A 25,975-nucleotide genomic window follows, 5' to 3' on the forward strand; every position below is an offset into this window, starting at 1 on the left:
TTGAAAAGCTTGGATGTCCCCGTGAATGAACGTTGACAGAATTGTAGCCAAGCCATAGGACATTGTGCTGTAGTGGAGAAAACAATATTTTCTATATTTTGTGTAACCTGTCCTTTAGTGGTTAACCAAAAACAAACAGCACCACAGAGGTATCTCGAAGAGTTTATATTAATGAAAGCACTAGTGATATTTTGGGGAATTGTGTTTCCATCACCCAGGCTGATGGAAGTGTCAACAACCTCTGCACAATAAAAACAGTTGCAAGAAGAGGTTAAAGGAAGTGCTCTTCTAGCTCTTCTTCATACACTAAGGAAGAGCACTATAAAAATGAACAGACCCTTAGCTTGAATCTACCATTGTTATTAAAATCAAATCCATTCACTCTGCAAGGCAGATGTTTTCAGCATGGAAAGCCTTTGAGATGTTCTAATCAGAGTATTCATTCATCTCTCCACACCCCAATGTAAAGGACACATGTGTGCTCATGTAACAAATAGTGATTTGTCAAGCTCTGTTGAAAAGAACAGGGCCAGTTTTTAAGACTGTCTTTGTTTCTCCCTGGCTGTCCCATCAGCCTCCCCCAGTGAACCTACACTGCCTTTCCAGCCCAAACTGCCTCAACTTAATCCGAGGGCCGACTTTGTTTAACTTTTTATGCACTTTAGATTCTTTGAGAAAGCGCTAGACAAGTTAAATAAAGTATTATTATAATAACAATGAGAGAAGGTGGCTGGTGAATGCTATAGAGTACCACAGTATGAGTTATAATACCCCCAAAACCTAGCGGTCAAACAAGGAAATGGTTCCAATCGTGCTATTTTAATATCTTATGTTTCACATAGATGTGGCTGGACGACGACACGGATAATATAGAGCTGGCTAGCTTCTCCGCGCATCGGCAGGACAGAGCAGCTCTGGTAAGACGAGGGGCGGGGGTGTGTCTATTTGTCAACAACTGCTGGTGCACAATGTCTAATATTAAAGAAGTCTTGAGAAGTTTCTCGTCTGAGGTAGAATACTTGATGATAAGCTGTAGACCACACTATCTACCAAGATAGTTCTCATCTATATTATTCATAGCTGTCTATTTACCACCACAAACCGCTGCTGGCACTAAGACCGCACTGAACAAGCTGTATAAGGACATAAGCAAACAAGAAAAGGCTAATCCAGAAGCGGCACTCCTAGTGGCCGGGGACTTTAATGCAGGCAAACTTAAATCCGTTTTATCTCATTTCTACAGGCATGTCACATGTTCAACCAAAGGGGAAAGCAACTCTAGTACACATTTACTCCACACACAGAGATGCATAAAAAGCTCTCTCGTCCTCCATTTGGCAAATCTGACCATAACTTTATCCTCCTGATTCCTGCTTACAAGCAACAACTAAAGCAGGAAGTACCAGTGACTCGCTCAATACGGAATCAAATCAAATCAAATGTATTTATATAGCCCTTCGTACATTAGCTGATATCTCAAAGTGCTGTACAGAAACCCAGCCTAAAACCACAAACAGCAAGCAATGCAGGTGTTGAAGCACGTTGGCTAGGAAAAACTCCCTAGAAAGGCCAAAACCTAGGAAGAAACCAAGAGAGGAACCAGGCTATGAGGGGTGGCCAGTCCTCTTCTGGCTGTGCTGGGTGGAGATTATAAACGAACATGGCCAAGATGTTCAAATGTTCATAAATGACCAGCATGGTCAAATAATAGGTCTGGGACAGGTAGCACGTCCAGTGAACAGGTCAGGATTCCATAGCCGCAGGCAGAACAGTTGAAACTGGAGCAGCAGCACGGCCAGTTGGACTGGGGACAGCAAGGAGTCATCATGCCAGGTAGTCCTGAGGCATGGTCCTAGGGCTCAGGTCCTCCGAGAGAGAGAGAAAGAGAGAATTAGAGAGAGCATACTTAAATTCACACAGGACACCAGATTAAGACAGGAGAAGTACTCCAGACATAACAAACTGACCCTAGCCCCCCGACACATAAACTACTGCAGCATAAATACTGGAGGCTGAGACAGGAGGGGTCAGGAGACACTGTGGCCCTATCCGATGATACCCCCGGACAGGGGGATATTTCAACAGCCTTTCAACTGGCTGTTGAAAGGTGGGACGCTCACGTCCCGAACGGTCCCAGAGAGGTTAACAGCTTTTTAAACTCTCTGGGATATTCGGGACGGTAGCCAGTGAACGTGCAGGGTGCCAAATTCAAAACAACAGAAATCCCATAATTAAAATTCCTCAAACATTCAAGTATTTCACATCATTTTAAAGATGAACTTGTTGTAAATCCAGCCACAGTCTCCAATTTCAAAAAGGCTTTACGGCGAAAGCACACCAAACGATTATGTACGGTCGGTACCTAGTCACAGAAAAACAAAGCCATTTTTCCCGCCAAAGAGAGGAGTCACAAAAAGCAGAAATAGAGATAAAATTAATCACTAACCTTTGATGATCTTCATCAGATGACACTCATAGGACTTCATGTTACACAATACATGTATGTTTTGTTCGATAAAGTTCATATTTATATCCAGAAATCAGAGTTTACACTGGCGCCTTACGTTCAGTAGTTCCAAAACATCCGGTGATTTTGAAGAGAGCCACATCAAATTTACAGAAATACTCATAATAAACATTGCTAAAAGATACAAGTGTTATGCATGGAATTTTAGATCATTTTCTCCTTAATGCAAACGCTGTGTCAGATTTCAAAAAAGCTTTACTGAAAAAGCACACCATGCAATAATCTGAGTACGGCACTCAGACAACAAAACAAGCCATCCTCCATGTTGTGTAGTCAACAAAGTCAGAAATAGCGTTATAAATATTCACTTACCTTTGATGATCTTCATCAGAATGCACTCCCAGGAATCCCAGTTCCACAATAAATGTTTGAGTTGTTTGATAAAGTCCATCATTTGTGTCCAAATACCTCCTTTTTGTTCTCGCGTTTAGTACACAATCCAAATTCACGACGCGCGGGCAAGTCCAGGCAAAAGTTCAGAAAAAAGTCATATTACAGTTCATAGAAACATGTCAAACGAAGTATAGAATCAATCTTTAGGATGTTTTTAACATAAATCTTCAATAATGTTACAACCGGAGAATTCCTTTGTCTGTAGAAATGCGATGGAACGCAGCTCAAACAAGGATCTAAAGACGGCTGACATCTAGTGGAAGCCTTAGGAAGTGCAATATGACCCCATAGACACTGTATATTCAATAGACAATGACTTGAAAAACTACAAACCTCAGATTTCCCACTTCCTGCTTGGATTCTTTTCTCAGATTTTTGCCTGCTATATGAGTTATTTTATACTCACAGACATCATTCAAACAGTTTTAGAAACTTTAGAGTGTTTTCTATCCAACTCTACTAATAATATGCATATATTACCAACTGGGCCTGAGTAGCAGGCAGTTTACTCTGGGCACCTTATTCATCCAAGCTACTCAATGCAGCCCCGCGACCAGACACGCTGAGCAGGCACCATATGCCCTGGCTCGATGCCCACACTCGCATGGCACTTTCGGGGTGCTGCCCTATAGCGCACCGGGCTATGGGAACGTACTGGTGATACCGTGCACTTTACCGTATAACACGGTGCCTGACCAGTAACACGGCTGCTTATAATAAGCACGAGGAGTGAGCTCAGGTCTGCTACCTGGCTTAGCCCCACACCTCGTCTGCCCCCCCATTTTATTTTTTGGGGCTGCCTCTCGTACCTGTCGCGCTGCTATTGGATGTTCTTATAGGCACTTTAGTATTGCCAGTGTAACAGTATAGCTTTCTCTCCTCGCTCCTACCTGGGCTCGAACCAGGAACACAACGACAACAGCCACCCTCGAAGCAGCGTTACCCATGCAGAGCAAGGGGAACAACCACTCCAGTCTCAGAGTGAGTGAGATTTGAAATGCTATTAGCGCGCACCCGCTAACTAGCTTGCCATTTCGCATTGGTTACACCAGCCTAATCTCGGGAGTTGATAGGCTTGAAGTCATAAACAGCAGAGCTGCTGGCAAACGCACGAAAGTTCTGTTTGAATTAATACTTACGAGCCTGCTCCTGCCTACCATCACTCAGTCTGACTGCTCTATCAAATCATAGACTTAGTTATAACATGATAACACATAGAAATACGAGCCTTAGGTCATTAATATGGTCGAATCCGGAAACTATCATCTCAAAAACAAGATATTTATTCTTTCAGTGAATTACGGAACCGCTCCGTATTTTATCTAACGGGTGGCATCCATAAGTCTAAATATTCCTGTTACATTGTACAACCTTCAATGTTATGTCATAATTACGTAAAATACTGGCAAATTAGGTGGCCCAAACTGTTGCATATACACTGACTTTGCGTGCAATGAACGCAAGAGAAGTGACACAATTTCACCTGGTTAATATTGCCTGCTAACCTGAATTTCTTTCAGCTAAATATGCAGGTTTAAAAATATATACTTCTGTGTATTGATTTTAAGAAAGGCATTGATGTTTATGGTTAGATACACATTGGAGCAACGATACGCACCACATCGATTATATGCAACACAGGACACGCTAGATAAACTAGTAATATCATCAACCATGTGTCGTTAACTAGTGATTATGATTTATTGTTTTTTATAAGATAAGTTTAATGCTAGCTAGCAACTTACCTTGGCTTACTGCATTCGCTTAACAGGCAGTCTCCTCGTGGATTGCAATGTAATCAGGTGTTTTGAGCGTTGGACTAGTTAACTGTTAGGTTGCAAGATTGAATTTCCCGAGCTGACAAGGTAAAAATCTATCGTTCTGCCCCTGAACGAGGCAGTTAACCCATCGTTCCTAGGGCGTCATTGAAAATAAGAATGTGTTATTTTTTATTTAATTTTTACCCCTTTTTCGTGGTATCCAATTGTTAGTAGCTACTAACTTGCCTCATCACTACAACTCCCGTACGGGCTCGGGAGAGACGAAGGTTGAAAGTCATGCGTCCTCCAATACGCAACCCAACCAAGCCGCACTGCTTCTTAACACAACGCGTATCCAACCTGGAAGCCAGCCGTACCAATGTGTCGGAGGAAACACCGTGCACCTGGCGACCTTGTTTAGCGTGCACTGTGCCCGGCCCGCCACAGGAGTCACAGGTGCATGATGAGACAAGGATATCCCTACCAGCCAAACCCTCCCTAACCCGGACGACGCTAGGCCAATTGTGCATCGCCCAACAGACCTCCTGGTCGCAGCCGGTTACGACAGAGCCTGGGCACAAACCCAGAGTCTCTGGTGGCACAGCTGGCGCTGCAATACAGCGCCCTTAACCACTGCGCCACCCAGGAGGCCCAATAATGTGTTCTTAACTGACTTGCCTAGTTAAATAAAGATGAAATAAAGGTGTAAAAAAAAGAATGGTCAAATCGGTGTCCAAAAATACCGATTTCCGATTGTTATGAAAACTTGAAATCAGCCATTCCGATTAATCGGTCGACCTCTAATAGAGGTTGCATCATCTGTGGATCTGTTGGTGCGGTACACAAATTTAAGTGGGTCTAGGGTTTCTGGGATAATGGTGTTGATGGGAGCCATTACCAACCTTTCAAAGCACTTCATGGCTACGGACGTGAGTGCTACAGGTCTGTAGTCTTTTAGGCAGGTTGCTGTCGTCTTCTTGGGCACAGGGACTATGGTGGTCTGCTTGAAACATGTTGGTATTACAGACTCAATCAGGGACAAGTTGCAAATGTCAGTGAAGACACCTGCCAGTTGGTCAGCACATGCCCGGAGCATACGTCCTGGTAATCTGTCTGGCCCCGCAGACTTGTGTACCTTTTTAAAGGTCTTACTCACGTCGGCTACGGAGAGCGTGATCCCACAGTCGTCTGGAACAGCTGATGCTCTCATGCATGCCTCAGTGTTGCTTGCCTCGAAGCGAGCATAGAAGTGATTTAGCTCGTCTGGTATGCTCGTGTCACTGGGCAGCTCGTGGCTGTGCTTCCCTTTGTAGTCTGTAATAGTTTGCAAGCCCTGCCATATAAGACTGTTTGCAAACATTTTTTAAAATTATATATATTATTATTATTTTACCTTTATTTAACTAGGCAAGTCAGTGAAGAACATGGTGGAACAAACTCCCTCACGACGCCAGGACAGCGGAGTCAATCACCACCTTCCGGAGACACCTGAAACCCCACCTCTTTAAGGAATACCTAGGATAGGATAAAGTAATCCTTCTCACCCCCCCCCACTTAAAAGATTTAGATGCACTATTGTAAAGTGGTTGCTCCACTGGATGTCATAAGGTGAACGCACCAATTTGTAAGTCGCTCTGGATAAGAGCGTCTGCTAAATGACTTAAATGTAATGTAAATGTAAGACGAGCATCGGAACCGGTGTTGTATGACTCAATCTTAGCCCTGTATTGGCGCTTTTCCTGTTTGATGGTTTGTCGCAGGGCATAGCAGAATTTCTTGTAAGCTTCTGGTTAGAGTCCCGCAACTTGAAAGCGGTAGCTCTACCCTTTAGCTCAGTGTGAATGTTGCCTGTAATCCATGGCTTCTGGTTGGGGTATGTATGTACAGTCACTGTGGAGACGACGTCCTCAATGCACTTATTGATAAAGCCAGTGACTGACGTGGTTTAGTTTAGTTTAGTTTATTTTATTTTTACAGGGACAGTGCACATTAATCAATGTTTCAGTAAAAGTGCCGGTTTTAGCCAGCCGGCTAATTTTCAACCGCAGTCCCTGGGCAGGTTATTAAAAACAATTACAATATAGACAATAGCACCATAGAACAAGCAAGACATAGCAACATAGGACAAGCAAGACATAGCATACAGACAGAGCAACATAGAACAAAAAGCAGCAAAACAAAATTCATAAAAGCAACAAAGTGTTTCCACACCTCACAAGCTACAGACAACAGACAACATGGAAAGCGGCAACACACAGCTAGGGACCATGTTCACAAATCTGATTGACCTTTAGCCAGGTCTTCAAGCATTTTCTGAAAGTGTGATATGTGGTGCAGTTATGTGTCTGATGGCAGTGTATTCCAGACATGGGAAGCTCTCACAGAGAATGCAGATTTACTAAAGGTGCATTTCCTTAGGGGAACTATACAGTCACCTCTCATGGCAGACCTTGTGGATCTGCTGCCATATGTCTGGGTTTTCTGTTTAACAAAAATATTGAGTGGAGGGGGAGTCATGTTTTGTCTTATATTGTCTTGTCATTATGCTTTCCCTTCTGTTCGTTTCCCCCTGCTGGTCTTATTAGGTTCGTTCCCTTTTTCTCTCTCCCTCCCTCTCTCTCCTCTCTCTATCGTTCCGTTCCTGCTCCCAGCTGTTCCTATTCTCCTACTCATTCATCACGTCTTTTCACACCTGTTCCCTATCTTCTCCTCTGATTAGAGTCCCTATTTCTCCCCTTGTTTTCCGTTTCTGTCCTGTCGGATCCTTGTATGATGTTTGCCGTGCTGTGTCTTTGTCTCGCCCTGTCGTGTCTTGTTTCCCTCAGATGCTGCGTGTGAGCAGGTGTCTGAGTCTGCTACGGTCGGTGCCTTCCCGAGGCAACCTACAGTTAATGGTCGAGTCTCCAGTCTGTCCTCGTCACTACGAGTGGAATTAAGTTTTTTATGTTTTGTTTTCTGCTCTGATTGTCCAGGAGTATTGCTTATATCCTTTACTGGAATAAAGACTCTGTTTTCGCCAAGTCGCTTTTGGGTCCTCATTCACCTGCATAACAGCCAGGCCATTAAGGATCTTGAATACAAGACATGCGTCGGTGTATTGCACAAGATTTTCCCAACTCAAGATCTCATGCTTTCTAAGGATGTGACAATGATGATGGCTATTGGGCTTCCTATCAAGCACTTTGAGAGCCTGTTTGTAGACAGACTGAATAGGTTTTAATGTTGTACAGCAAGCTTGGGCCCAACTAGTCAAGCAGTATGTTAAGTGGGGGAGTATCATAGAATTAAAGTACAGTTTTGCTACCTCTGTAGTCAAACAATTTCGTATAAATCGGAAATTAGCTAGGTTGAATTTGGTTATTTGAATTACCTTTTTCACATGCTTTTTAAAAGAGAGGTTGGAATCAAGTATGATGCCAAGGTACTTAAAATCGGATACCACCTGGAGCTTCTCCCCTGACACATAGACATCTGGCTCAGTAGCATCTGTTGCCCTCTTTGTGAAGAACATGCAAACAGTTTTTTTCACATTGAGATGCAAACACGAGTCACTGAGCCACTTTGTAACCTGGACCATTACAGTAGTGAGTTCTTGTGCAGCTTGTTGTTTGCTCTTTGCAAGCACATATATCACTGTATCATCTGCATACATTTGAACTTCAGACCCAGTACAGACAGAAGGCAGATCATTAATGTACAGGCTGAACAGGAGGGGCCCCAGTATTGACCCTTGGGGCACGCCCACATCATAGCTATGAGTGGGCGACAGCTCATTGCTCACTCTGACACACTGAGTTGTCTTGTACTTCTCAATGCCATCGGAAGAACCCCGGAACATGTTCCAGTCTGTAATAGTGAAACAGTCCTGTAGTTTAGCATCTGCTTCATCTAACCACTTTTTTTATAGACCGAGTTGCTGGTGCTTCCTGCTTTAATTTTTGCTTGAAAGCAGGAATCAGGAGGATGGAGTTTTGGTTGGATTTACCAAATGGAGGGTGAGGGGGAGCTTTTTACATGTCTCTGTGTGTGGAGTACAGGTTATCTAGAATTGTTTTCCCTCTGGTTGCACATTTAACCTGTTGATAGAAATTTGGTAGAACTGATTTAAGTTTCCCTGCATTAAAGTCTCCGGCCACTAGGAGCGCCACCTCTGGGTGAGTGGTTTTCTGTTTGCTTATTTCCTTATACAACTGACTGAGTGCGGTCTTAGTGCCAGTATCTGTCTGTGGTGGTAAATAAACAGCTACGAAAAGTATAGCTGAAAATTCTCTAGGCAAGTAGTGTGGCCTGCAATTTATCACAATATATTCTACTTCAGGTGAGCAAAATCTAGTGACTTCCTTAGATTTAGTGCACCAGCTGTTGTTTACAAATATGCACAGACCGCCCCGCCCCCCCCCCTCATCTAACCGGAGTGTGCTGCTGGTGCAGCGTATATCCCGCTAGCTGAATTTCCACGTCGCCATTCAGCCACGATTCTGTGAAACGTAGGATATTAGTTTTTGATGTCCAGTTGGTAGGATATTCGTGATCATACCTCGTCTAATTTATTGTCCAATGTTTGCACAATTTAGAGTAATTTTGACGGTAACAGGTTTCCCACTCGCCTCCTGCGGGTCCTCACGAGGCATCCCGCTCTGTGTCCTCTATACCTGCGTCTCCTAATCTTGCAAATAATGGGGATGTTGGCCCTGTCGGGTGTTTGGAGAATGTCCTGTGCTTCCTGCTTGTTGAATAATCCGAGGTGAGTGATCGCTGTCCTGATATCCAGAAGCTCTTTTTTTGCCGTAAGATACGGTTGCAGAAACATTATGTACAAAATAAGTTACAAATAACGTGAAAAAAACACATAGCACAATTGGTTGGGAACCCGTAAAACTGCTGCCATTACTTCTTCTGGTGCCATTTGAAGTAGCTATTACAGTGAAAGAATACCATGCTATTGTTTGAGGAGAGTGTACAATGCTTTAACATGAAAAGTTATTAGTAAACAAATGATGCACATTTGGGCAGTCTTGCAATTGGTCATTTGACAGAAATGCAATTGGTCATTTGATCAGGCCAAATCTTTGCACATATACTGATTCCATCTAGTGGCCAAAATCTAAATTGCACCTGGGCTGTAATAAATACATTATGGCGTTTCTCTTGCATTTCAACAATGATGGTACAAAAAATACAAAATAATGTTTTTTTCTTCTTTGTGCTATCTTTTACCAGATCGAATGTGTAATATTCTACTGCATTCCTTTCACATTACCATAAACTTCAAAGTGTTTCCTTTCAAGTGGTACCAAGAATAAGAATATGAATTCTACAGGAGAATGTCAGGCCATCCATCTGTGAGCTGAAGCGCAGATGAGTAATGCAGCAAGACAATGATCCAAAACACATAATCAAGTCTACATATAAATGGTTGAAATGCAACACTTTTTACGTTTTGGAATGGCTTAGTCAATGTCCAGACCTAATCCCACTTGAGATGTCTAGCAGAATTAAGGCAGTTAAACCATTTTAAAACCATTACAATACATTCATTACAGAATTCACAAACCACACTAAGTGTGTGCCCTCAGGCCCATACTCCACTACCACATATCTACATTACAAAATCATTGTGTACTTGTGTGTATAGTGCACATGTTATCATGTGTGTGTATACATGTGTCTATGTTTGTGTTACTTCACAGTCCCTGCTGTTAAATAAAGTGTATTTTTACCTGCTTTTTAAATCTGATTCTACTGCTCGCATCAGTTACCTAATGTGGAAAAGTAGTAGTCATGGCAAGGGGCCTAAACAGCTACCCTGGGGAATTCCTGCTTCTACCTGGATTATGTTTGAGAGGCTTCCATTAAAGAACACCCTCTATGTTCTGTTAGACATATAACTCTTTAACCACATTATAGCAGGCAGTGTAAAGCCATGACACATCAGTTATTCCAGCAGCAGACTGATCGATAATGTCAAAAGCTGCGTTGAAGTCTAACAAGCCCCACAATCATTTTATCATACATTTCTCTCAGGCAATCTTCAGTCATTTGTGTAAATGTTGTGCTTGTTGAGTGTCCTTTTCTATATGCGTATTGAAAGTCTGTTGTCAATTTGTTTACTGGAAATAGCATTGTATCTTGTCAAACACAATTTTTTCCCGGTGGCTTGTCATTGTGGCTTGTCATTGTTGATAGACAACAATAATGTTGTGACAGGACTTGAAACAAGCGGTGAAAACATGCTTGAAAACCCACAAATGTCACTGAGTTAACTTCTTATGGTATAGGGGACGCTTGCTTCCCACTTGGCCAAAAACCAGGGAAAATGCAGCGCGGCAAATTCAAATAAATTGATATAAAAATCTAACTTTCATTACATCACACATGTAAGATACTCAATTAAAGCTACACTCATTGTGAATCCAGCCAACGTGTCAGATTTTAAAAAGGCTTTTCGGCGAAAACATAAGAAGCTATTATCTAATGATAGCACAACAGTAAACAAAGAGGATAGCATATTTCAACCCTGCAGGCACTACACAAAACGCAGAAATAAAATATAAAACATGCCTTACCTTTGACGAGCTTCTTTTGTTGGCACTCCAATATGTCCCATAAACATCACAATCGGTCCTTTTGTTCGATTAATTCCATCCATATATATCTAAGATATCAGTTTATTTGTTGCATTTGATCCAGAAAAAAAACACTTCCAAAATGCGCAACGTCACTACAAAATATTTCAAAAGTTGCCTATAAACTTTGCCAAAATATTTCAAACTACTTTTGCAATATAACTTTAGGTATTTTTAAATGTTAATAATCTATCAAATTGACGACGGGTCTATCTGTTTTCAATAGAGGATGAGAGGAAACTAAAGCTACTTTTCAAGTCTTGGCCAACTCTCAACAGCGTTACCCTTTTCCAGGATGGCCATACTTCTTCATTGCACAAATGAATATCCTCAACCAAATTCCTCAACCAAATATCCTCAACCAAAGACTAATGACATCCAGTGGAAGCGGTAGGAACTGAAAACAAGTTTCTAAGAAATATCATTTGCCAATGAGACCTCAGTGAACAGACAGACACCTAAAAAAAGAAATTCTGAACGGTTAGTCCTCGGGGTTTTGCCTGCTACATAAGTTCTGTTATACTCACAGACATGATTCAAACAGTTTTAGAAACTTCAGAGTGTTTTCTATCCAAATCCACAAATAATATGCATATCTTATATTCTTAGCATGAGTAGCAGGAAGTTGAAATTGGGCACGCTATTTATCCAAAAGTGAAAATGCTGCCCTCTGTACCTTAAGAAGTTAAAGCAGTTCTGCATGCAAGAGTGGGCCAAAATTCCCCCAGAGCGATGTGAGAGACTGACCAACAACTTTGTTTATTTTATTTTATTGAACCTTTATTTAACTAGGCAAGTCACTTAAGAACAAATTCTCATTTACAATGACGGCCTACCAAAAGGCAGAAGGCCTCCTGCGGGGACAGAGGCCTGTGATTAAAATAAATAAATAAATAAATACACATAAATACTGGACAAAACACACATCACAGCAAGAGAGAAAACACAACACTACATAAAGAGAGACCTAAGACAACAACATAGCAAGGCAGCAACACACGACAACACAGCATGGTAGCAACACAACATAACAACAACATAGTAGCAACACAACATGGTAGCAGCACAAAAGATGAAACAAAAATTATTGGGCACAGACAGCACAAAGGGCAAGAAGGTAGAGACAACAATACATCACGCAAAGCAGCCACAACTGTCAGTAAGAGTGTCCATGATTGAGTCTTTGAATGAAGAGATTGTGATAAAACTGTGCAGTTTGAGTGTTTGTTGCAGCTTGATTCAGTCGCTAGCTGCAGCGAACTGAAATGAGGAGCGACCAGGGATGTGGAAGTATTTGGTTGCAGTCATTGCAGCTAAAGGTGGGACAACCACTTATTAAGTGTAAGGGAGCAATTACTTTTTCACACATGGGAATTGAGTGTTACGTATCTTTGTTAATTCAATAAATAAAATCATTCTATATATTTTTTTTGTTATTTGTTAACTCAGGTTCCCGATATCTAATATTAGCTTTTGTTTGAAGATTTGATAACATTCAGTATAAAAACATATGCCCCAAAATAGATACAATCAGGAAGGGGGCAAATACTTTTCCACAGCACTTTAAATCTACTTTAAAATCTATGGCATGACCTGAAAATGTGCTTTAAGAATTTTGCATAGACCAATGGGCTAATGTTTTGCACAGTCCAGGAGTGGAAAGCTCTTACAGATTTACCTAGAAAAGACTCAGTGCTGTAATCACTGCCAAAAGTGCTTCTACAAAGTATTGACCCATTATATGGGGTATTGTGTATAGAAAAATGAAACCATTTTGAATTCAGGCTGTAACACAACAAAGTTATGAATACTTTCTGAAGGCCCTGTAGCTACTCCTTTTAAGCATATGTGTATATGCCTTGGCACATACAAAGCAGACTCTGCTGTGATGCCCTGTGTGTATCTCTATGTGGGTGTTCTCTCTCTTGCCCTGCCATTGTAATTCAGGATTCACTGGCTTCATTTGATTGAATAATGAATGTGAACTGTCTGGGCCTTGGCCTGTTGGTTGGGCCTGGGTCTTTTGTTGCGCTGTTCTGAGGATAAGATGCAGGGATGTTTGTTCTGCACCAGGACCAGACAGACAGGCAGACAGACACACAGGCAGGGATACACCGATATGATCTTATCTCATCTAACAGAACTCTTCCACTGCATCAGCTGACGATCAGCCGATCCCTGGGAATTCTCCCTCCAACCCCTCCTCTCTCGGATCCTATAACCACTGTGGCTTTAGTTTGGCAGCCAGGTGGGGAGTCTCTGTTGCTAATATCCAGAGGCAGCAGGATCCCAGTGAGGGAAGTCAGCAGGCTGGCTTATTCAATGCAAGTGAGTTCAATGCAAGTGATTCTGCACCCCTGGTGTCACTGAGTCTGGCCCCAAAGGGGGTGGGGGGTATTGCATCTATGGGAGATGCATTAATGCAGGGCCAGCGTGTGACTTTATTTATAAACTTGTGTGTTGCAGAGTGGACACTCAGGCTCAGTTGTGTGCCTCAGCGAGAGGCAACAGTTGTGTGCCTCAGCGAGAGGCAACAGTTGTTTTGGCTTTCCACTCCTTCGATGGTAGTGTTGTGCTCTGAGAACTCAAGGTGAAGAAAAAAGGCTGCATGTTAACAGTTCTGCTGAATTTCCTCTTTCTGCACACACAGGAAGAGGCGTGCTAACAACAGAAGTTTCACAGCCAATAGGGTGACTGTTACATCTGTTACATTTGTGCAAGCTTTGTTATCGATCGTGCTGATAAGAAGTGGAGTTAGTACTGAGCGCATATATTCAGTGCAAATACTGTAAATACCAGATGGCCATGCACACAGTATATTTTTGATGGATGTTTTCAAGATACGGTATGTATTTAGCCCTAAATTGATGAGTTTATCAAAAGCTGCCGTTGACTGTTCAGTATGTGGCTCTTGGAGTATTGATTTCTCTCCCCATCTCCTATTTGTTACTTAAAGCAGCATGGTTGATGTTGATTTTGTTTTCTGAATCGTTGCATTGATGCTGTGTGTTTGTGTCTTCTAGAAGCAGGAAGCTGTGCAGCGCATTCAGACCGGAGCTCTGGAGAGAAACATGGAGGTTTTACCAATGAGAGGCCTTCTTTAGGCTTGGGTAGGGAATTTGGAAACCGAAGGATATATGTTTCCCTTCCTCTTTTACATTTCCTCTGCGATTGCCTTGAGCAGAGCAAGTCAGTCTCCCTCGTAAGCGGCAGACAACATTTTTGGGTCGAATTGTTTCATGGGACTTATTCTCCTCGATTAACTAGGACACATCAGACCAGGGTCAAAATCCAGCTAACACCCTCTTTCCTTTATAAACTCAGGTATCAACCAATTCTTCTGCATGTTTGTGTTACCTGAGATTTTAAGAAGTGGCTGGCTGGGACAGCAGGGAGATAGCAGGGAGATAGAACATCAGAAAGTAGTTGCTGAATGTTTCTGGTTCTTACCTTTGAATCCAGAATCACTAAGTATATAAGCCAAGACAATAACACTGGACTGCCTAAGTTGGGTTCCACCACTGAAACTCCTGGTGCCAACGCCTATCACTGGACTGCCTTTTCACCAGGGCACTGACTGTACACCTCTCTACCTACCTCACAACGTCCGGTCATGCTTTTCAAGAGGAAGTTGTGCTTGTTTTCTCTGTTTGGTGGGATTCTCTTTGTCATGATCACCATTCAGAAGAACAACATCCTGTCTATGACTTTGATGGAGACCCATGCCACCTCCAGGTCTGTGCCAGGGCCCGTTGTTAACCGAACATGGGCAACACCCAGTGCCATGGTGCTCAGTCCAGACAGGATATGTGAGTGCCCATCCTGCATAGCGGACATGAAGGTTTCTGCGTGGTTCGCTCAGCACTATGACCCCCAGCAGCAGCCCTTCCTCACAGACAGAGACAACAACATGGACCCCCTGGCCCTGAAGTGGTGGCTGGTAAGACCATTACTATTGATGAGAGGGGCCAAAGACTGTGACCATGTATGTGGCCAAATACTGTCAGCTTATTGTTAAAGATGTAGGACCATACAGCAAAAATTCTGTATATTGTAACAAAAATTACAGAAAGCAATCTCTGACACTTTCCCAAATAATATGTCTGTACATTATTAGAAGTACATCAGTACAATGTAATACATTTCTACTTAGTAATGATAGTAATAATGTAGTATTACATTGTATTACTATATATCCTGTTCACTATCGTTCAATAATAAGTCAATTTGAAAATAATTCAAGGTACAGTGCCTAGTGAAAGTCTACAAACCCCTTGCACAGTCGACATTTTGTTGCCTTAAAATGTTATCATAGGGAAAACATGGTTTTATAACTTTTAGCAATTATGTAATTTACATAAATATTCACACCCTTGAGTCAATACATGTTAGAATCACCTTTGGCTGTGATTACAGCTGTGAGTGTTCCTGGGTAAGTCTAAGAGCTTTGCATACCAAGATTGTACAATATTTGCACATTATTCATGACGTTGATTGTTGATCATCGCTAAACAGCCATTCTCAAGCCTTTCCATAGATTTTCAATCTGACTTATGTCAAAATTGTAACTATGCCACTCAGGAACATTCAATGTCATCTTGGCAAGCAACCCCAGTGTATAATTGACCTTGTGTTTTGCGTTATTGTCCTGCCGAAAGGTGAATTTATCTCCCAGTGTCTGCTGGAAAGCAAGCTGAACCAGGTTTCATCTAGGATTTTGCCTTTGCTTAACTTTATTCTGTTTCTTCCCCCCCCAAAAAACTCCCTATTCCTTGCCGATGACAAGCATAACCATAACATTATGTAGCCACCACCATGTTTGAAGATATGAAGAGTGGTACTCAGTGATGTCTTGTGTTGTTGATCCGTCCTCAGTTTTCTCCTATCACAGTCATTAAACTCTTAACAGTTTTGACGTCACCATTGGCCTTATGGTGAAATCCCTGAGCGGTTTCCTTCCTCTTGCAACTGAGTTAGGAGGGATGCCTGTGTCTTTGTAGTGACTGGGTGTATTGATACACCATCCAAAGTGTAATTATTCACTTCACCATGCTCAAAGGGATATTCAATGTCTGCTTTTTTATTATCTTTACCCATCTACCAATAGGTGCCCTTCTTTGCGAAGCATTGGAAAACCTCCCTGGTCTATGTTTGAAATTCACTGCTCGATTGTGGGGTACAGAGATGAGGTAGTCAATCAAAAATCATGTTAAACACTATTAATGGACACAGAGTGAGTCCATGCGACTTAGTCTGTGACTTGTTTAGCAAATGTTTACTCCTGAACTTATTTAGGCTTGCCATAACAAAGGGGTTGAATATGTATTGGCTCAAGACATTTTAGCTTTTCATTTGTGTTATTTATTTGTACAGATGTCGAAAACAATAATTTTACATTATGGGGTATTGTCTGTAAGCCAGCGACACAAACTCTCAATTTAATCCATTTTAAATTAAGGCTAGAACACAACAAAATGTGGAAAAAGTATATACTCTCTGCTCTGAGAGTTGTGCAAAGTCGGTCGGATATTATTTCAAAATATTCACAGTAGTAATAGCTGAAAATAGTGCTTCCACCAAGTATTTGAAAATGTGGAGTAGGTTGTGTAGATCTTCGGGAAACAATATCAAACGTAATCCCTTTTTAGATGTAATTTTAAGGCAGCAAAATGTAAAGACCATGCAAGGGGTGTGTAGACTTTCACTAGGCACTGTATATGGATGTGTAATGTGTGTATTCCCAGATATACTCGCCAATTATCATTTTAGTCATATGAGGAATTTAGGGCTCTATTTAATCTTTTTCGCTGAAATTCGTTAGAAATTCAACGGCAACTTCCAATCGAGACGACATATGCAGCGTTTACCATGAATGCAGTCTCCACTAATGCTGAATTTTAAATTTCACCCCCCCATACACACACACACACACACACACACACACACACACACACACACACACACACACACACACACACACACACACACACACACACACACACACACACACACACACACACACACACACACACACACACACACACACACACACACACACACACACACACAGTGTTGGTCTGCTAAGAATGCCATGCCAAAATTGTTAGTAAGATGGCCACAAAGAGGCTGGCTGGTTATGAAGGGGCACATTTAACCCAAGGCCTCCCTCTGGAGCTGCCAAGTACTGAATATTAAAAGGACCCTTGTATATTGCCCTGTTTTTGTTTGTTGGTAGCCAAAGGAGAGCACAGGTATTATTCCTGTGAGATATTCTTGTTCCACATCTAAAGTGAGTTTTGAACATTCCCGTCAGGCTTTGCAGCGGTCCACCGATGAGCGTACGATATACGAGGTGATCCAGAAGATGTTCCAGGTCATCGCTCCCCCCCCCAGGGATGTCCAACCCAAACAAGCTCAATGCAGGAAGTGTGCAGTGGTGGGGAACTCAGGAAACCTGCTGGGCTCTCAATATGGCTCCTTGATAGACTCCCATAACAGTGTCATAAGGTATGGCCCAGAGAAAACATGACCCAACGCAGACAACACAATCAATCAAACATTCAAAACAACCATTAACAGACAAAACATCCACAATAGAAAATCCAAAGAATCATGCTTATCACACACAACACCAACATAGTCTAAAAAGCGAGAGCAGGCATTACACAATCACTGCCATGATCCAAACAACCACCGCTATTCACATTGGCAGGATTAGGCAATAATGAGCCTGAGGAACTGCAGTGACCAGGCTTCAGTTCCAGACACGCAACAAACCACCTGACCCAATTACCTCATCTCCTGAAACCAGTGAGGCATACCGCATGAGCTCAATCAACACCACAATTAGTTAACTATTGGTTAAGTCAGGTGGTTGACTGACTGTCTGGAATGAATGAATACAGTACACTACAGCGCAGTAGCTGCAGGGTTACCATGTTAATAAATCTAATACAGTGTCTGATTGTTATCTCGCACGCCATACATGACATGCCTGTGAGCTGAAGCAATGTTCTCGCTTTGCTGTCAAGAATGAATAAAGCCACCACATTAGGGTTTGAGGTGGACGTGGGCAACAGAACGACACACCACTTCATGTACCCTGAGAGTGCAGTGGACATCGGTCCTGGGGTCCACCTCGTCCTGCTGCCCTTTAAACTCCGCGATCTACAGTGGGTAGCCAGCGCCCTGTCGACAGGAGAGATCAAAACGTAGGTCTACTCTACGCCAATTACAAGCTTTTTACTGTCACTTCCCAAATTGCAGTAGCTGTATTTGTGCACTCAACTGACTACTGCATGGTATTCGTCTGACTGACTAAAACAGATGGCGTAGTTAATTGTTGACAATTGTTGACCTTGATCTTGTCTTATCAAATCAAAATCAAATCAAATCAAATTGTATTTGTCACATACACATGGTTAGCAGATGTTAATGCGAGTATAGCGAAATGCTTGTGCTTCTAGTTCCAACAATGCAGTAATAACCAACAAGTAATCTAAGTAACAATTCCAAAACGACTGTCTTATACACAGTGTAAGGGGATAAAGAATATGTACATAAAGATATATGAATGAGTGATGGTACAGAGCAGCATAGGCAAGATACAGTAGATGGTATCGAGTACAGTATATACATATGAGATGAGTATGTAAACAAAGTGGCATAGTTAAAGTAGCTATTGATACATGTATTACATAAGGATGCAGTAGATGATATAGAGTACAGTATATACGTATGCATATGAAATGACTTAAATGTAAATGTAAATGTAATGTAGGGTAAGTAACATTATATAAGGTAGCATTGATTAAAGTGGCTAGTGATATATTTTACATCATTTCCCATCAATTCCCATTATTAAAGTGGCTGGAGTTGAGTCAGTGTCAGTGTGTTGGCAGCAGCCACTCAATGTTAGTGGTGGCTGTTTAACAGTCTGATGGCCTTGAGATAGAAGCTGTTTTTCAGTCGCTCGGTCCCAGCTTTGATGCACCTGTACCGACCTCGCCTTCTGGATGATAGCGGGGTGCACAGGCAGTGGCTCGGGTGGTTGTTGTCCTTGATGATCTTTATGGCCTTCCTGTAACATCGGGTGGTGTAGGTGTCCTGGAGGGTAGGTAGTTTGCCCCCAGTGATGCGTTGTGCAGACCTTACTACCTCTGGAGAACCTTACGGTTGTGGGCGGAGCAGTTGCCGTACCAGGCGGTGATACACCCACCAGGATGCTCTCGATTGTGCATCTGTAGAAGTTTGTGAGTGCTTTTGGTGACAAGCCGAATTTCTTCAGCCTCTTGGCTGCATTAAGAGTCGCATTAAGAGAAATCCCATGCAGTCTTGTTGACAAGTTCGATCACTGGAATGTGAGGTGTAATCTACATCTCGACTAGGCTGATATAAATCCTCATTTTTAGTTTAATGATTTTCTTTTTGAGGGCCATTATTTCTAAATAGTCTATACTTTCTTGTTTTGGACTTCTAACGTGTGTGGGATGGATGTGGCTTCGTGACAATGATCAAGACCAGCTGCTCACAGATTTGACAGCTCCAACATAGTCACACCTCCACGACAGTATGTAGGCTATCGCCAGTTAACACTTGACCTGATTGAATCTAGGCCCTAGTCTGTTTTTATGTTGTTTTATTATTTACATTTTATTTCACCTTTATTTAACCAGGTGGGATAGTTGAGAACAAGTTCTCATTTGCAACTGCGACCTGGCCAAGATAAAGCAAAGCAGTTCAACAACACAGAGTTACACATGGAATAAACAAACATACAGTCAATAATACAGTAGAAAAATATATATACAGTATGTGCAAATGAGGTATGTGACAGTTGTCTTTGTTGTGTCAATCTTTACTGTTCCGTTTTAATCGTGACAAATGTTTGGCATTGTAAATGAGAACTGTTCTCAACTGACCCACCTGGTTAAATAAATAAAACTATCTTATTGTTGTTTTCCTTTCATGTTTCTTCAGGACATACATGAGGGTGAAAGATCAAGTACAGGCTGACAAGGATAAGGTAAGTCTTGTCATTTACTTGACAAAATGTTGACTGCGGCGCCATACAGGTTGCAAAATTGTTGGAAAGAGTTTGTGATGTGCCAATTCCATGGCACATGGTTTATGAACTGATACGCAAAACAACACTCGATTCAAAACTTAGTGTTATTCATTTTAAATGATTGTACAAAATTCTGAAAACATGATTTACAATGTAAAATTACTATCTATCTACAGAAATGTTATGTATATCAAAATATCAAATAACTTGATTTTTGCAATGCAATTACTGTGAAAAATTTAATCAAAACGCCATTTATGTAAAATGTGTGTAGAATGTACTGTACATGCAACAAAAGAAAAAGCTGAAAAAACACATTTATTTGTAATTTTTTATTGTCATTTTGGATGAAAACATTTAATTATTAATGCTTTTTGTGTGTTGCGTTACAGCTAATCATCCTCTCGTTTGCAGGTAATGGTGATAAATCCAGCATTCTTTAAGTACACCTATGACCGGTGGACAGAGCGCCATGGCAGATACCCATCCACGGGCATGCTGGCCATAATATTTGCCCTGCACATCTGCGATGAGGTGTGTATCCTTTGATATCAAGAGCCGTATCTTTGGTATGAGAAGCCTGGTTAAAAGTAAACAGAATGCTAATAACACTAGTAATGCTAACGCCTCTACAGGTGTCGGTATTTGGCTATGGAGCCGATCAACATGGGAACTGGCATCATTACTGGGAGGAAAACAAGTACGGCGGCGCGTTTAGGAAAACCGGAGTCCACCATGCTGATTTTGAGAAGGAGGTTATCCAAAAGCTTGACACAGAGGGCAAAATTAAGCTGCACAGGAGATGAGAATGAGCAGGGGTGGTGTGTACAGGATGAAGCCATTAGAGTGTAGTGGTCTGGTGGTCAGAGACAGTCAAATATGTGCCCTGCTCTCTGCAACTAGTGCCTATGAGCAACACAAACAACCAAAACCACAAACGGGAGTCCTCAAACCACAACAAAAACTTGAATCATGTACATCGCCTTCAGAAACTATTCATACCCCTCGACTTATTCCACATTTTGTTGTGTTACAGCCTCAGAGATCTACAGACAGTTGTGGGATCTTATATAGACAGATGTGTTTCTTTCTAAATCCTGAATTGGCCACAGGTTGACTTCAGTCAAGTTGTATTGACATCTCAAGGATGATGAAAAGAAAATTGGATGCACTGGATGCACCTGAGCTCAATTTGGAGTTTCATAGCAAAACAGTGTGAATACTTACAGTGCCTTTGGGAAGTATTCAGACCCCTTGACTTTTTCCACATTTTGTTACCACCTAATTAAAAAATGTATTATTCCCCCACCCTCATCAATCCACACACAATACCCCATAATGACAAAGCAAATTTATAAAAAATGAAACTGAAATATTACATTTACGTAAGTATTCAGACCCTTTACTCAGTATTTTGTTGAAACAACTTTGCCATCGATTACACCATTGATTATTCTCGGGTATGACGCAACAAGCTTGGCACACCTTTAATGGGGTGTTTCCCCCATTCTTCTCTGCAGATCCTCTCAAGCTCTGTCTTGTTGGATGGGGTGCGTTGCTGCACAGCTATTTTATGGTCTATCTAGAGATGGTCGATTGGGATCAAGTACGGGCTCTGGCTGGACCACTTAAGGACATTCAGAGACTTGTCCTAAAGCCACTCCTGCATCTTCTTGGCTGTGTGGGTAGGGTCATGTTCACCCCAGTCTGAGGTCCTGAGTGCTCTGGAGCATGATTTCATCAACTTTGCTCTGAACTTTGCTCTGTTCATCTATACCTTTGATCCTGACTACTCTCCCAGTCCCTGCCACTGAAAAGAAAATCCCTACAGCATGCTTCCCAGTAGGGAATGTGACTAGTGAAGGACATTCAGAGACTTGTCCCAAAGCCCCTCTTGCATTGTCTTGGCTGGGTGCTTAGTGTCCTTGTCCTGTTGGAAGGTGAACTTTTGTCCCAGTATGAGTCCCTGCCACTGAAAAACATCCCCACAGCATGATGCTGCCACCACCATGTTTCACTGTAGGGATAGTGCCAGCTTTCTTCCAGATGTGACGCTTTGTTATGCAGGTGAATGAGGACCCAAAAGCAACTTGGCGAAAACAGAGTCTTTAATCCAGTAAAGTAAATCTACAATCATAAAGCATAATTCCACTCGTAATGACGAGAACAGACTGGAGACTCGATCATGAACTGCAGGTTGCCTCGGGAAGGCACTTGAACGTAGCAGACTCAGACACCTGCTCACCACGCAGCATCTGAGGGAAACACGACACGACAGGGCGATACACAGACACAGCACGGTGAACAATAGACAAGGATCCGACAGGGCAGGAACGGAAAACAAGGGGAGAAATAGGGACTCTAATCAGGGAAAAAGATAGGGAACAGGTGTGGGAAGACTAAATGATTGATTAGGGGAATAGGAACAGCTGGGAGCAGGAACGGAACGATAGAGAGAAGAGAGAGAGGAAGGGAGAGAGAAAAAGGGGAACGAACCTAAAAAGACCAGCAGGGGGAAAACGAACAGAAGGAAAAGCAAAATGACAAGACAATCTAAGACAAAACATGACACGCTTGGCATTTAGGCTAAAGATTTCAATCTAGGTTTCATCAGACCAGAGAATCTTGTTTCTCATGGTCGGTGAGTCTTTAGGTGCCTTTTGGCATACTCCAAGTGGGCTGTCATATGCCTTGTACTGAGGAGTGGCTTCCATCTGGCCACTCTACCATAAAGGCCTGATTGGTGGAGTGCTGCAGAGATGGTTGTCCTTCTGGAAGGTTCTCCCATCTCCACAGATGAACTCTAGAGCTCTGTCAGAGTGACCATCAGGTTCTTGGTCACCTCCCTTCTCCCCCGATTGCTCAGTTTGGCCAGACGGACAGAATTATTTTTGTTACCCTTCCCCAGATCTGTGCCTCGACACAATCTTGACTTGTTTTTGCTCTGACATGCCCTGTCAACTGTCAGACCTTATATAGACAGGTGTGTGACTTTCCGAATCATGTCCAATCAATTGAATGTACAGGTGGACAGGTGGACTCCAATCAGTTGTAGAAACATCTCAAGGATGATCAATGGAAACAGGATGCACCTGAGCTCAATTTCGAGTCTCATAGCCAAGGGGCTGAAAACTTATGTATATAAGGTATATGTTTTTTATGTTTAAGAAATGTGCACAAATATCAAAACAACTTTTTCACTTTGTCATTATGGGGTATTGTTTGTAGATTGGTGAGAAATATTTTTTTTTAAATCAGGCTGTAACACAACACAATGTGGAATAAGTCACGGGGTATGAATACTTTCTGAAGTCAATGCAGGTAGGTACTTCCCTGTTCTGTACATGTCGTCATGCTGCACTGAACTAGCCTTATACTGAAGGAACCTTCAAGAACCCGAGGGCCTTTGACTGACGGTTAAACCACAACCACAGAAAAAGCATTAAGGACAAAAGCGCTGTGTTTGCGAGAGTGCAAGAACCATATCTACGTATATTTCTCTTCTTTGTGGGGACATAAAAGGGCAATGTTTGAGTCAAATTAATTCAAGCATTTTCACTGCAATGGAACCATAAGGATTGATTTAATAAGGAGATTTACAGTTTAATATCTTTTTTGTTATGCGGGTGAATGAGGACCCAAAAGCGACTTGGCGAAAACAGAGTCTTTAATCCAGTAAAGTAAAAATACAATCATAAAGCACAATTCCACTCGTAATGACAAGAACAGACTGGAGACTCGATCTTGAACTGCAGGTTGCCTCGGGAAGGCACTTGAACGTAGCAGACTCAGACACCTGCTCACCACGCAGCATCTGAGGGAAACACGACACGACAGGGCGATACACAGACACAGCACGGTGAACAATAGACAAGGATCCGACAGGACAGGAACGGAAAACAAGGGAAGAAATAGGGACTCTAATCAGGGGAAAAGATAAGGAACAGGTGTGGGAAGACTAAATGATTGATTAGGGGAATAGGAACAGCTGGGAGCAGGAACGGAACGATAGAGAGAAGAGAGAGAGGAAGGGAGAGAGAAAAAGGGGAACGAACCTAAAAAGACCAGCAGGGGGAAAACGAACAGAGGGAAAAGCAAAATGACAAGACAAAATATGACAAAACATGACAGTACCCCCCCCACTCACCAAGCGCCTCCTGGCGCTCTCGAGGAGGAACACTGGCGGCAACGGAGGAAATCATAGATCACAAACGGTCCAGCACGTCCCGAGAAAGAATCCAACTCCTCTCCTCAGGACCGTAACGAAAAACGATAAAAAGGGAAACTAGGGTACTACTCTAAAAAAAAATGAGACACGGGTAGAGAACTGAAAGCTTTAGAGCAAACAGGACCAAACAGGCCAGGAGAGTAACAACTATGGGACAGACTGAGACACAGCAAGGGCAGGAACAAGAACAGGAGAGATGCGATGGCAGGGAACAGACTGAGACCCAGCAAGACCAGGAGCAGAAGCAGAAAAAAAAATACCAGACTTCTTCTGCGCGCAGTCTGAACACGCAGCTACGAAACGGCGCGTGTCACGCTCCTGAGTAGGCCACCAAAACCGCTGGCGAATAGAAGCAAGCGTACCCCGAACGCCGGGATGGCCAGCTAACTTGGCAGAGTGAGCCCACTGAAGAACAGCCAGACGAGTAGAAACAGGAACGAAAAGAAGGTTACTAGGACAAGCGCGCGGCGACGCAGTGTGCGTGAGTGCTTGCTTAACCTGTCTTTCAATTCCCCAGACTGTCAACCCGACAACACGCCCAACAGGAAGGATCCCCTCGGGATCGGTAGAAGCCACAGCAGAACTAAAGAGACGGGATAAAGCATGAGGCTTGGTGTTCTTAGTACCCGGGCAATAAGAAATAACGAACTCGAAACGAGCGAAAAACAACGCCCAACGAGCATGACGCGCATTCAGTCGTTTGGCAGAACGGATGTACTCAAGGTTCTTTTGGTCAGTCCAAACGACAAAAGGAACGGTCGCCCCTCCAACCACTGTCGCCATTTGCCTAGGGCTAAACGGATGGCGAGCAGTTCGCGGTTAGCCACATCATAGTTACGTTCCGACGGTGACAGGCGATGAGAAAAATACGCACAAGGGTGGACCCCATCGTCAGTATCGGAGCGCTGGGACAGAATGGCTCCCACTCCCACCCCCGACGCGTCAACCTCAACAATAAACTGTTTAGTGACGTCAGGTGCAACAAGGATAGGAGCGGATGCAAAACGCTTCTTAAAGAGATCAGAACAACAATCATACGACCGGTGAGGAGGAAGGGAGTTGGTTCTGGACCGACTGAAGACCGTGCGCAGACCATGATATTCCTCCGGCACTCCTGTCAAATCACCAGGCTCCTCCTGAGAAGAGGGGACAGAACAAACAGGAGAAATAGCAGACATTAAACACTTCACATGACAAGAAACGTTCCAGGAAAGGATAGAATTACTAGACCAATCAAAAGAAGGATTATGACACACTAGCCAGGGATGACCCAAAACAACAGGTGTAAAAGGTGAACAAAAAATCAAAAAAGAAATGGTCTCATTATGGTTACCAGATACAGTGAGGGTTAAAGGTAGTGTTTCACATAATATA

General features: G+C 42.6%; 1 protein-coding gene across 3 annotated transcripts in view; it reads left to right on the top strand.

Annotated features, from left to right (window-relative positions):
- The window catches only part of LOC124008664 (CMP-N-acetylneuraminate-beta-galactosamide-alpha-2,3-sialyltransferase 2-like), a 34,737-nt gene extending 13,104 nt beyond the window's left edge, over positions 1–21,633 (top strand). For 2 of the 3 annotated variants that reach the window (XM_046320147.1, XM_046320146.1), the window contains 6 exons: positions 14,330–15,246; positions 17,620–17,813; positions 18,338–18,517; positions 20,286–20,331; positions 20,788–20,907; positions 21,009–21,633. In XM_046320147.1, coding sequence (XP_046176103.1) covers positions 14,920–15,246; positions 17,620–17,813; positions 18,338–18,517; positions 20,286–20,331; positions 20,788–20,907; positions 21,009–21,179 — 1,038 coding nt within the window. In that variant the 5' untranslated portion in view covers positions 14,330–14,919 and the 3' untranslated portion in view covers positions 21,180–21,633. Of the gene's footprint in view, positions 1–13,114; positions 14,152–14,329; positions 15,247–17,619; positions 17,814–18,337; positions 18,518–20,285; positions 20,332–20,787; positions 20,908–21,008 lie in introns of those variants that run through there. The other variant, XM_046320145.1, reaches the window with a different exon arrangement.
- The last annotated feature ends 4,342 nt before the right edge of the window (positions 21,634–25,975 follow it).

The sequence above is a fragment of the Oncorhynchus gorbuscha genome, linkage group LG21, assembly GCF_021184085.1.
Source record: "Oncorhynchus gorbuscha isolate QuinsamMale2020 ecotype Even-year linkage group LG21, OgorEven_v1.0, whole genome shotgun sequence".
NCBI lineage: Eukaryota > Metazoa > Chordata > Actinopteri > Salmoniformes > Salmonidae > Oncorhynchus > Oncorhynchus gorbuscha.